The following is a 14,302-nucleotide window of genomic DNA, read 5'->3' as shown; positions in this document are numbered from 1 at the left end:
AAAAAATTAGGAACACAAAGGTAACTTACCTGCAGTTATGTTTATATCATACAATGATGATATGGAGCATCAAAGTGACATTGTGCTGTAAGCAACTGAAGCAATTCATCCTTTGCATTTCTGGTGTATAGTTCTAAAGTTCCAACTCTCCTGGATTAGAAAAAACATCTCATGTATACTAGTAGTTCCAAAAGCTCTGGTCCTCTTCTGTTGGCTATATAACTTGCTCCAGATGTTCAGCTCATCAGATGTCTGCTGTGCACACCTTGACTCATGTCATGTGTGTAACTATCAGCCACTATTTGTGTATATTAGCTATATTTGTTGTTCTGGACTCATGTGCAAATATGGCTTTCCTTGTTCATTTCATTGTTGGGATAGCTCCACACATGTATCTCCCAGAACATCGGATGATGTTCCCAACATTAAAGTGAACAAAGCAGATGATGCTCATTTGTGGAAATCCTTATAGAACCAAATTTCTGGATAGAAATTTGTAATCAGCGTGCCCTTATTTTTCTTTTTCAGGGAATCTGTATTGATAAAGTGGGAGAAGTGTAGTGGTAGTAGTGATGTTACAAGAACTAGTGTATTGGTACATTTCCTCTCTTGCAATGCAATCACTTTTTATTATAGCCTCTGTTGTTTTTTAATCTAATACTACAAAGGGAATAGAACAATTCTGAATCAAACTCTTGGGATTTACAATAAAAAATCATCCAGTAAACTTCAAGCGAAGAGGAACGAGCTTGAGAGGAACAGCTAGCTGGATCTTATTTCTTGTATCTTCCACTAGAACAGAAAATAAGGCATTTTAACTTGACACATCAAAAACTTATACTCTAAGTCAGGGGTTCTCAACGTTGGGTTCCCAGATGTTTTTGGACTTCAACTCCCATAATCTCCAGCCCCAGTGGCCTTTGGTTGGGGATTATGGGAGTTGTAGTCCAATAACATCTGGGGACCCAACGCTGAGAATCCCTGCTCTAAGTCATTGATGTTTCAATAAGAAAAAAAAAACTGTTCTGGAGGAACGAGTGTTTTATTTTATTTTTCTTTAGAAGCCACTCTGTTTCTCAGTGGCTGATGGTACCTTCTGGAGCATGACTTGAATGTTGTCAGTGACTTAGGAAAGCTTTATGAAGGTAAAATGTATTGGAGATAGAAGCTTCTGGCTATCCTATGATTTCTGGAAATGTCATCAGGATTGGCAGGGTTTTTGAGGTTTATGAAAGATGTGGGTTAACAAAACATTCCAAGGTTGAGGCATATTCAATTATCAGAATATTTGCCAATTTTAAAATATGCTTCTCTTTACCAAATACCAGAACTTAGGGTCACCTGACAAAAAAAAAAAAGATCCAGGACAAACCAAAAAAGCATTTCTTTGAACACACAAGTCTTTGCTAGAATATGCTGTGCTGGCCACTAGCATGAATGGCTTTTCAAAAAAGCATTAGACAAATTAATTTAACAATGGTTATTAGCCAAAAATGAAAAAAAGGTGGAAACTCCAAAGATGGTATGCCTCTGATGGCTGGGGACACATGAGAATTGAAATCAAGATGACCTGTTTGTGAATTTCCCATGGACAGCTGGCTGGCTGCTGTTGGAGGCAAGAGTGCTAAACCAGGTAGTGATTCTCTGGTGGAGTAAACACAATTCTTATGGGCATTGGTCCCCATGGAATAAACATTACCTGTGCTTAGTATCAGATCCTTCTAAAAATATCATGAAAATATATAGGATGTAGTTAACTACATACATGGAATTGTGATCCTTAAAGATATCTAATTATTTACAAGACAATTGTGATCTTCACAGATAACTCCTGCAAAAGGAACCAAATGAACTATTCCCTTTTTAAACTACAAGAGAGCTGTGAAGAATATACTGTATAACTAATCATGCAATCTAATATCTAAATGGACCTGCAGGATACCCAACATCTGTATTAATATCTGGACACAGCAGGTAAACTGAGAGCTGAGTCCCATAGTTTCTATTACAACCAAATTATCATGGCTATACATATTTAACTCAGCATTAATGTTATGGTTATTTAATAGTACAACACAGACTCCATTTAAAGTCAGGGACATGCACCCCCCTCCCAGACTGGTGTTGTGCAAGCATGGCCCCCTTTCGGAAGAGAACATCACAGTGAGGTTTTTTGTGTGATTTAATCATAATATCGACAATTTTATCAAATTTTTACAAAACTGATATTCTTTTTAAAAAATCTAATTCTTAGTAAGACTAGAATGGGGTTCTTTTAAAATAGAAAAGCATTATTATGCTACTGCTCTTCTGGAATACTCATATTAAAAACCCTATGTAGCAAAATACAAACTGTAGCTAATAAAAGGTAATTCAGTCCACCATGATACTTTATACCATTAAATTCTGGGAATCCACAATAATATTGCATTATAGCAAGTTGTCTGCACAATGGCATTGGCAAATTTAAATATAAAACAAAATTCCAAATGTAGCCTGTGGCCATTACTGATATGGGACATGAAAATGTGTTCTTTTTACCCTTTGGATATTGTTTTCAAAGCTAGTGCCAGCAATAAATTTCAGTCTAAATAATCATTTATAGGAACTAAGACTTTTTCATAAATAGAAGTTATTAAATGGTGTTCATAAATGCTTCATGATAGAAAGAAGAATAATTCCTTGGTTTTTTATATAATTTTATCACAACCCACCAAGAATAAATAAATAAATAGACACATGAGGATAGTTAGCACTTTATATCCTCAAAATACCACACAAACATCCACTATTCAATCTAATGAGAGGCTAATTAATCTTCTGGGGCCCAACTTCAATGTCCCACTTGTGATTTCTGTCATTGTGCCAAGTTACAGAATTAAATTATTCCACTTTCCAAAATGAGGGTATTTTCTGACTCTCTAAATATAGGAGTATCTCATCATAAGTTAGAAAGTTGGCATTTTTTTAAATGTTAAAATCTTCTGTTAGAAAAATATAGATTTGTTAAACAAAAAAATAAGTATAGAAAGAAGGGTTGGGCCTTGATTTAAAAAAAAAAGTAATTTATGCATTAATGCAAAGAGAAAGAAATGGCTCTATGGGCAAAATTCAAGTACGAGTGACCAGCTTTTTAATTGTAAAGTAGGTGCAACATTTTTTAAAATGTTACAACACTGCATGACCTGTAATTCTCACAATATTTACATTAACTGCTTACATAAAACCATAAAAACTCTAAAGAGGAGGAAAAAAATCTGTATGGACTGAAACAAACTACTCCTAGCACTCACATCAATGCCAATATTAACCAATGAAATCAAGTGCACAAAAATACTTTACATAGTCTACTAATGTAAAGTATACATTGGTGAGAAAAGTACAAACCTAATTAGTTAAAATGTCAAAAGAAGGGTTGATCAATACAAATCCAGGGACCAAAAAACAAAAAAAAGCAAACTTAAAAAAAATGATTATAAACACACAACCACACACCCACTCTCTCTTACACACACACACACACACACACACACACACACACACACACACACACTCATGAGTATTCATGAATAGAAACATCTGTTTAGACGAGAGCAGAAAGCAGGCTGGTACGAAAAATGGACAACATTAACTCTTTAAACGTAACAAACACATCAACTTGTAACAAAAAAAATAAAAGAGTGCTAACTAAACTACACAAAAGATCACTTCACATGAGTTTTCATGTAGGACTGTGGCAGGCTACCCTGCCATTACACAAAAGACAAAATGAACCTACCCAGCAGAAGGAAGGGTTCCTGTCTCCAGGCCACTGTAGCTTAGTGTAGCTAATTGCATTCCATCAGGTTGGGGTGTGGAAATAGGAATAAGAGCTGTCTGCATGGGATAAGCACACTTTATCCAGCTTAGCGTTAGTGCTATGTGCATTGGCACAGGAGACCTGACCATGGGAATGTCCTTCCTTGAGATCTCTTGTTCGCTGGGGCTATTGGGGCTCATATCACATGGAAAATAGAACTTGGGCCCTGAGAAGGTGAACTGGGCAGAGAATGACCAGAGGCACTCTTACCCCTGGACTTCTGGGCCGAAGTCCAGGGCCTCCACAGCCCCTGGGCCCCCCAAATCCTCTTTAGTCTGTCCAGGGTGGTGTGGTCGCCCGGCCAAGCATGACGATGCTTAATTTTCAGGGGAGGGTGAGCCTCCAAAGGCCTTTAGGTCCAGGCTCCAAAATTACCTAGGTGCACCTCTGACTACTCCTTGTACAAGCACTAAATTTTGGTTATCAGTATACTGGTACTGTTATCAGCCACAGATGATGCTGACTTACCAGCAGTCTTTGCTAGAAGAGGTAACTAAGCCATTATAAGGAATGAAATCCCAGGATAAAACAAAATGGTGGCTCCCAGATGAAGAGGTAGTAGATGGTCCTAAGGACTCCCATCGTGGGACCAGGCATGGTGAACCGAGATTAAGTATTGGGATGCCTGGAAGAGGGAAAAGGCCATTGCCACCAGAACCAGCACCAATGCTGAAAATGACACTGTGCTACATTAAAAAAAAAAAAGATATTGGTGTTTTGAGAATGGCTCACAGCTTTAGGTTTGTGTATCTGTAGTGTATGATCATCTTTCTAACATACATGTTTCACATTTCTTTCAAACTTAACATAACATAAATAATCTGGTTAATAAGATTCAACCTGCACATTTCTGCCACATTAATATATATATTTATATATAATCTGTTAATGGTATAAATAATTCTTTTTAAATAAAATAAATCTGATATGTTACATAATACTGATAAAACCACTGGCTGGGATCCAAAAAGAGATCATTTAGGCATGTTCAAGGATCTGGGCATGCCTGATGGGATTTTGGACTTTATGTGGTTTGCCACCTCACAGTGGGCAGGATCTGTTAAAAACAAACAAACAAACAAACAAACAAACAGAGAAGCCCCTTTGGGTGCACAGAACTACTTCTTTAGTTCTTTGGATCCCAGCCACTGCTGCTAGTAGTTTTGTAAGCCACCTTTCGCTTCTAGTTTATTAATACTGTAGAATGGATGTCTCTATGGCAGGCGAGGCAATTCAGTGACCGCTTGCACCGACAGTCTCACTGAACTCAAGAGAGACAAACAGGCACAAATGATCACTGACACCCCCTTCTTCTTTAGTTTTGGGAACACCTTTTTGCTCTACTAGCTGGTCTGATAGCGAACAACAATATTAGTAATGAGAACTGTTCATAACACTGGGCCATTGCTCTCATACATTTAAAGGAATGTGTTCTCTGCTTTAACTAAACCAGACTAGCCAATTTGGCTTCGAAGGGTTTCAAAATGAATGATGGTGTAAGGTGATTTTGATTTGAAAGCAGGTGGCTATGAAACTCTGTTAAAGCAATATCTGACTAAAAATATTCTATCTAATTTTTTTTAATAAAAAAATTCTACAGTACTCTAAAACTCAGGTAAATTTTTTAAAAATGCAACCAGTAGTTGCAGCTTTTGACTTCTTAATTCAACCTGCAATCCCACATCCCTTTCGGAATCTGCAAGGTTGCACTCTCCTACAGAGACCTGAAACGGAGTACAGTACTTCCAGGCAAGGTTCATTCTAAACAGACACTATAAATGAACACTCAGTGGCGAGAAGTGTTATGTCATAATTAAGGTATTACATAATCATGCCTTTCCACTGCTGTTAAATACAAAAACAGCATCTTTTACATTATTATATAAAAGCATTTAGGCTGTATTTTTATTTATCACTTTACACTGGTAGTCTCTTGTATGTGTACTCAATAGAAACCAAAGAATTTTGTACACTATTTTTTTGTACAATAAAAGATAAAGTGTGCATTAGGTACGCTTGTACATGACAATATTATACATTATTTACATTTCAGATATCGCCATGAAATTCTGTTTTATCTATATACACAATGAAAATTTTGCAGAAACATTTGGACTATTTCTTATAATCACAATTTTAGTATTATAGAAAAAAGGGTTCTATAGACACACTGTAACCTTTTGAAGATTTGAACTGACTTCTTTCTCTTTACCAACAAGAATACTGTACCACTGTTTTGTTTAGCACCCTGTGGTGATGAAATCTATCCATATATATTTATGTGCATGTTTGTTTCTATAAGTACTGGACCAGTAACAAAGACATTCAATGTTATCTAGAGATCTTCCTCCTCTTCGGTTTTGGAGGCTTCAACTGTCTGTCTCCCTGTGGAATTTGGTGTACCTGAGAAAAGAAGGATGGTAACATGAGACGTTAATAATAATGAAAAAGTAGGATGGATAACAACAAAATGAATATGACTTCTTGGTATTTATAGAATGAGTGTTCAAAATGCTTCACATATATTATCTCAGTAATCCTTACAGGCAGGGTATTAGTAGGTTGAATGCTACCAACTGCAGTCTCTCCCACTGTAGCCCCCCATGACTGCCAAATCCACTCCTGGGGTTGGAGGAACATCCATGCGCAAAGAAAAGACTGAACAATAGTGGCTTGCCTAAAGTGACTACATCATAGCTGAAGTATGATTTGACTTCTGATTCACAACTCCTTCTCTTACATATTGTGTCTATGACTGACTATATTTCTATGAAAAACTAGTCCTCCTGTTGCTAAAACTTTATATGGCATTTTAGATCAACAAAAAAGGTTTACACATAAAAAAGGGCAGACACATTATTCAAGATAATGAGACATCATCAGTTTGCTTTTGTAACACAATTGAGCACACATATTTTTAGGTTCATGCATTTTCAATTGTTTAGGGACACATGTAGTTCAGGGGCGTAACTATAATAGGGCAAGGGGAGACAGTTGTCTGGGGGTCCACTGCCTTGGCCCCCCCCCGAGGCAAATCACATGACTGACTCCTCCAGCCGCACACCCGCCCGGGCTTCCTTCAATTGTATTCATCCTCCAAAGCTGATGTGAGTGTTAAGACCTGGAGCTACCAGAATAGCATGTCCTTCTCAAGTACCATTAAATGACCTGCATCGTCCACAATTTACAAAACCTTAAAAAATAATAATTTAGGATGATGTTCTATTGTGGCACATAGGTGTGTGTGTGTGTACACACACACAATTTTACTATGCTTTTTGTTACCACTATTCAGCCTCATTTAAGATTACTTTACTTCATGAGCTGAGCTTCAGTGAGGGGGCCCCCCATTTTATAATCTTGTCTCTGGGCCCACTCCAACCTTGCTACGCCTCTGATGTAGTTACATGCTCAGGTTATCAACATTACAATAAGAGGAATGAAGCTGTCACTAGAACATGAAAACTGTGGTGTTGACATCTGTATTGGCTTGGATCCAGCAGAGCTCTTTCACTTGGGTTGGGTGTGTCCCTGATTTTCAGAGATTTCTCACTCCAACTGAACTCTGTGGCATAGTGAGTGTCAACCAGATTGTTCCCCAACCCTTTGGAGTGGCTTTTCAGGGGCTACAGTGGACAGAAGGAGTGGGGAAACCTTGTTCTGCAAGTGGAATACCAGTCATGGTTTTTTGGGTCCATGCAATGGACCGGCTTAGATGTTATTGGAAACCATGGCTTCAGGTGTCCTGAGCAAAGCGTGCCAACCCTTTCCTCCACCAACTCTCCCCTCACCTCCTCTTTATGTTCCCTGTCAGCATACAAAACATGTCATTCTTCCCCTCCACCACCCTGGAGGACCCTCCAGGCGAGTTTGTTTCCTCCCCCTGTTCATACTCCCCACTATTCCAGTGTGGCCTTCATGTCCCCCCTTGTTGCCTCACAAAAGTCAGGAGAAACAGCTAATGAATTGTGCCTCACCTGACCTTGTTAGCAGGTCCACCATGAGCAGTGTAAGGTGGAATATACTATGCATTAGTTGTAGGTTAATTATAGTTATGTGTGATTTGTTTCTTCAACCTTTTACACCGCAAGCAGAAAAATCACGATAAGCTCAAAAAATGGTTGAAATACAGTTATAATACAGTCTAAAGATAGAATACCACCAGGTGGCAGACAGAGATTTATAAATCCATGATAGGTATAAGCACATGAACCAGGAAGGAGCATGTGATCTTGACCAAGGCCCACTTGCAAGCTCTTAACCATATTTAAGAGTCTCTGAGCATTACTTTTGTATTAATCCTGAGATACCAATCAACACTTCAGTTTTAGAGGAAATAAGTAACAGTCTAAGGTCTTCAGAAAATGCTGAGACTAACTACTTTCTAAAGTTTTGGTTTAATTTCACTTGCAAAAATTATGGCATGATAGTATTTTGCTGGAAAATTTTTTAAAAGAAGTGAAATATTCTAAATACTTACATTACATGAGATACTTACATTCCCAGACATTTTGTCAAGTTCACTCATTGCCTCATGTATAGCAGCTTCTAAATGATTATTTAACTTCCCACTTCTAGGATAAAAACAGGGGAAGTTTAGAGTGATTCCCAAAATTCGTTGTAATATGCCATTTTAAAACATATTGCAAATAGAAATAACATTCCATTAGCTTCTCAAAGACAATAAGATACCGTTCACTGTACAAAACAAGCTTTCAGCTGAACACTGAGCTTAAAATTACAATCAATTTCTCAAAAAGCATAAAAACTGAAGGCAAACTGCAACTAAATAAAATAAAAACTTGCCTCTCCTGCCACAATACAGTAGAAAAGCAATCTAACTGCTTGATACATGGATTGAAATTAACTTAACTGTTCAGTCTATATTTTAATTTTACCCCTTTAAAAATAAATCCTTGCTTATAGCTACAAACGGTGTAACAGAAAAACACATTGATTGAAAGCAGAGCATGGGATAATAATCTTTTCATTGAAGTGATGAAGTGGATGTTTGAAGAAAGAATAAGTTGTCGTGGCAGAGGAGAATGAGGAAGATAGTGGACATTGAGATAATAATGTGCCCGTCTCTTTAATTTAGCTATGTACATCATTGTGTGTGTCAAAATTTGTGCCTCTCTCAAAGGCATGAGTCAACTCCTTGGGCTACTTCAAAGAACCACTAGGGTTCTGAAGAGCTGTCAACAACTGCTTGCTTTACCTGCCTGCTGAACACCACAGCATATCCCACAGCTAGTGGGAAAAATGAGACTTTACAATCAGCCAGTTATAACTCACTCTGTGACTTCCACTTTCAGTATAATTACAGAGTATTTCATGGTATCTGCAGCCCTTGTGGAGCTTGGGGTTCTCACAAGTGTGAGTCTTTTAGTGCTGCGTCACGAGGTTCTTATTTAGCTTTAAACTGCATTAGATCGTGAACTTGTTTGGCACAGTGAACCACCGTCTCATTCTGTGTTAAGCACCATGCCTATTGATGGCACTATATGAACAATAATAATCTTCAATTTTAGGAACTGTATTTGAAGTATTAGGTGCAACAAGCGCTTGTGTTCCTTTTACTGCAAGCACAGCAAAACCAGAAGGCCCCCACACAATGGCAAAGCAGACATGTGATGGCATTCATGCAGGATCCATGCAATTTCCTACATGAAAGTCATACCCAGGTAGAACATTAGTCTCGTATGAGCAGGAGATAACTTGACAGTATTGTGTGCTGTCGTACTGGAACCATTTGGCAGACCAGTGGTTCTGATTTTATTGGATTATTTGAAAGGCTTCATTAATGTGCAACTTTTCATAAAACTTACTGTTCACTGTTATACATACATTAGGAGTTTCACATTTCAAGGCCAGACTGAGGACTCCATCCCACCAATACCATGTAATACACAAAACATGGCTGCAGCTTTTAATTTTAACAGGAAACTGACCTAATCATGTTTAATCTATTATTTACCATTTCAGTAACACTTTAAGTATGCAAAGTCCGTGGATCAAGACTGAAATATCAAGGTTATTTGAAGAATGGGGAGAAATAGTAATATGACGGGGATGTTGCAATCGCAGAATATACCTCCATCTAGAATGCACAAGCCCAAGTTGTACTTGTTCGTCTGAAATGTTTGCATGACATGATCAACTTTATAGGAAAGCAATATCTTTCTTTCTTTCTTTCTTTCTTTCTTTCTTTCTTTCTTTCTTATTTATTTGATTGATTGATTGATTGATTGATTTTTATACCGCCCTTCCGAAAATACACAAATATAGTTAACGATGTTTACTCAAACATAGTTGCAATCTCTGCTGGAAACAGGAGGGAATTATTATTAACAGGAGGGTTATTATTTTAAAGCAGAACCAGCTCTGAAGGGGCAAAGCTATGTGCCTGGCTGCCTCTAGAACTGTGGACTGTTTCTTCTGAGGGCACATTGTTCTTCGGCCAGAAAGGATGTGCATGTTTTCACTGTCCTGAGAAAATCTTAAGGAGAGACACTTCCTGAGAGGTAATAGGTGTCCCCTACCAGTCTTTGCCTGTATCCCTAACTGATGATACTGAAGAAACTTGTAACAAAACCAAAACTAATACAAAGTGTCATTCATCACCTATTAAAGGGAAACCACCATCTGACACGGTATCATGTAGGATGAATTTGGGTGGCTGGCCCTAACAGAAAACTTTCTACTGCTTTAACTCACCAGGCTCATCCATCACTGGAATGCACACTAAGGACTTTCATTACCATGCCAGAGCAGCATCTCTGTAGGGAGATCTCATGTGGCCGTGCATTATGTGTGAATGATACAATCATGTGTCAAGAACCTGTTGAATGGTTGGCCATGAACATAACATACCTTAAATTTTAACACACGCTGAAACAAAATGCAAATTGTGAATTTCCTCCTATTATGTTCATTAAATTATGTAAAGTTACAATGCAAAGTTTAATTGTATAGGATATTTATCCTATATCTATTTATGGGCAGATATAAGGTATTTCCTTGGGTCCTATGAAGCTACCAAAAATCATCTACTATGTTGATAGTTTCCTAAAAATTAAACACACACTAAAATTGCATCAAGATTACTTCACTCAACTGCATGTTTGTGCTACCTCATACTATTATTTTAGTGTGCTCGGCACAGTGATTTAATATTTTCAAATAAATGCCTCAGCCCTTATGCCCCAGCTTTTCTGCTTGTGTGGTGTTAAATTTGCAAGGGGTGTTTGTGCTTTGCTAAATAAAAAGGGTGCTAATTGCCTTCTTCTCTGTCTGCTGTGCCATCTCCACAGGTCACTCGCTTAATTGCTCACCTGCTTTCTGCTTCTTAATCTATTAAGGTGCATCATTTCCCCTCTACAAGCTGCACAGTGGCATTTAAGATGTGGTCTCCTTTTCTGTGCAGTAATTACAAATGCAATACACTAATCAGCTTGTCAGGGAATATGTTAATTTCATGTCCTCTGGCAAACTGTGGATGGCCTTGGCTCTCAGCCAGGGATTGGCTATTTGCCATGTTTGGGATTAAGAAGGAATTTCCCCCAGGTCAGATTGGTTAGAGACAGGTTGGAGGGAAGACAAGGGGGGCTTCCTTCTCTGAAAAATCTTTATCTGTGTGCTCTGCAGGAGAGTTTCAGTCCTTTCCAGAAGTCCACTTCCATCCATCATGAGGCCAGTGTCTCTGACAGAGCAAGGCAAGAGGACAGGACATGTTTTCTGAACCTGGCTCTGTCACCTGTTTCCCCAAACCAAACAGCCCTCCAGGACCTCAGTAGGAATGTTTCCTCTACTCCAATCCAGAAACTGAGCTTGAGATGGAAGGGAAGAAGGAGACACTTTATACTATCTCTTCCTCTTCCAAGGCAGGCTCCTAGTTTGGGATGTCTGTATGGGGCTGCGAGCAGAGAGCGAAGCAGTGAAAATGTGTTGCTCTTCCTTCACAACCTTAGAGATACTTTCCCAAGAAGCATTTCCCATGGCGCTTCTATCAGTAGGTTTAAGTCAAGGACAGGTTTTGTCTGTCCCAAGTGCAGTACTTTACTTTTACCCATATAAGTGACTGGCTGCCATTCATTCCAATGAGAAAAAGGCATATGTTCAGGACCATCAGTGCGGTGGGGACTACGTCTACACTAGAAGATTCTGCCATCTCCCAAATGTGACCCCATTTATTTTGTCCTATGAAGCTCAGTAGAAGACAAAAGACTCTAGAGCAGAGGTGCACAACCCAAATGCCCTGCTGGCCGAAACTGACTGTGACTTGGTGTGTGGGGGCCATGGTCAATCTTTTGGGGGCTGATTATTAAAGTAATACTTAATATTAATTAATTAAATCAAATCAAAATGAATTCAATTACAATTTAACTTTTGTTGGCAAGCCCAGATTAATTTAAAATTAAATTTCATTCTAATAAAATACATAAATACACTTGTTAAAACACACACACACACACACACACACACACACACACACACACACACACAGAGAGAGCAGAGGCTCCTCCATGTATTCACAGCCCTTCTTGATAATTCACAAACAAACTAGCCCCCATGGTTTCACAGTTTATTATTCATACAAATCACCCCACTTAAGATGGAGCACTTGTAAGGAAAAAATTAAGAGAAGTTTTTATCTGAAATTTTGTTTAAAATTACATCTTGATCCTTCACCACAAACTCCACCAGTATGAAAGAGAAAGGGAGGCTTGACCAGAAAGAGGGCGAGGGGAGAGAGAGGGGTAGAAAAAGGAAAAGGGGATGGGGCAAGCTTGAGGGGAGAGAGAGGGAGGGAGGGAGGGAGAAAGCTAAAGAAGAGATGGAAAGAGGATGGGTAGGTTTGGCTTGAGAGAGAGGGAGAGAAAGACCGCCCACCCATTGCCATCATTTCCTTCCCGCTCGGCCTCTTTTGCCTGTTCGTCACTGCCATTCGCCGCCAGTTTTTTTGCCCACTGGCTGGCCACCGCCGACACCATTTTCTTCCCTCCCTGTCCCCGTCGCTATCCAGCAGCTGCTTACGAACTCTCGTGAGAGCTGCCACACATGGGATTTGTGATGGGTATGCCAAAGATAAATATATATATAGATTGTTGCAACTTTTATCAGACCAGATTGTAGTTCATATGTATGCAAAATATAGAGGAGTGAAACATGACTGTTATGCAAGTCTCCTGGCTTTCTTGCCATTATTGCAATGCACCAAAATAGATTCTGGACAATTCAGCAAGTCCTCAATGCACTGGATTACTATTCACTTTGATGGGCTTTGCAGGACAGCAGCCAGGGTCTTAAGATACAAATTAACATTTCTTCAAATCGAGTAGCTTTTTCTAGCATACCCTCCCATGCAATACTCCTCCTCCTAATAATAATAATAATAATAATGATGATGATGATGATGATGATGATGATGAATTTATTGAATATATATTAAAATAACACAAAGTCAGAACCAATTAATCACTAACGATATCAAAACTGTTGAAGAAATATTGTGTGTGTGCATGCTGACAATATTTTTTAAAAAATCCTACCAAAATGTTGCAGATCAGTACTCAGAGATAACCACTGTTCCTCTGATATACCAATGACAAATAAATGCAGGATGAGAAATACTTATAAAGGCTTACCTCACTATCCGTGGACTCAACATCTGCGGTTTTGCATATCTGCAGTTGGGTAATGGACACCCGACCTTGGCATATGCAAAAAAGATCTGGCCAAAAAGGGGTTAATTCCACATGAGTCAGGGGTGGCTGGCAATGACCTCCGAGGACATTGCCTGCCACCATCTTCTGAAGGAGAGCCATTTTATGGTTCATGCGTAAAAAAAAAATACTACCCCAAGCAGTAGTGTAGCTGCCCCAAGCAATAGTGTACTGGAGGGGTGGGGTATAAATATTTTAAATCAATAAAATAAAATAAAAATTAAAACACACACGCTTAATTTTCTGCCAAATTTGGGGTACTTTTGCACTTGTGGGGGGGGCGGCATCCCTGGACTCCTGATAGCCCACGAAGTGTGGTAGGGCACTTTATTTGGCCTCTTTTTTTGCATTTTTGGGGTGATGGGGGGTTGAGTCTGGGAACCTAACCCCCGCAATCCCATAGACTCAATTACTCATTATCCGTAGGTTTCGTTACCCGCAGTAATCTGTGGGAACAGAACCTTGCAGTTAATGAGGTACTCATGTACTATGTATAAAGTCCTGCAAATATTGGGCTGCATCCAAAGGTGCCCTTCTGCTTGTGGAAAGTGATTTCCACTCCCAGAAGGACCGTTTTCCATTTGGTGCTAGAAGAGAAAAGTGAAACTAAATCCGGAATGGAATGAGTGTATACTACATTGTCAGGGAGCAACAGTCCTTCAAACAGGGCCGGTGCTACCATTAGGCCAACTTGGCAGCTGCCTAGGGCGCAGACCTC

General features: G+C 39.0%; 1 protein-coding gene across 2 annotated transcripts in view; it reads right to left on the bottom strand.

Moving 5' to 3' along the window:
• Positions 1-2,744: 2,744 nt before the first annotated feature.
• Positions 2,745-14,302, bottom strand: part of MBD5 (methyl-CpG binding domain protein 5) — a 203,680-nt gene continuing 192,122 nt past the window's right edge. For both annotated transcript variants that reach the window (XM_053263403.1, XM_053263414.1), the window contains exons 11-12: positions 8,358-8,433; positions 2,745-6,262 (exon numbers count right to left, since the gene is read on the bottom strand). In XM_053263403.1, the coding sequence (XP_053119378.1) occupies positions 6,191-6,262; positions 8,358-8,433 (148 nt within the window). In that variant the 3' untranslated portion in view covers positions 2,745-6,190. The remainder of the gene's footprint in view (positions 6,263-8,357; positions 8,434-14,302) is intronic.

The sequence above is a fragment of the Hemicordylus capensis genome, chromosome 1 (assembly GCF_027244095.1).
Source record: "Hemicordylus capensis ecotype Gifberg chromosome 1, rHemCap1.1.pri, whole genome shotgun sequence".
In the NCBI taxonomy this organism is placed as follows: Eukaryota; Metazoa; Chordata; class Lepidosauria; order Squamata; family Cordylidae; genus Hemicordylus; species Hemicordylus capensis.
This window is presented reverse-complemented; position numbering and strand designations above follow the sequence as displayed.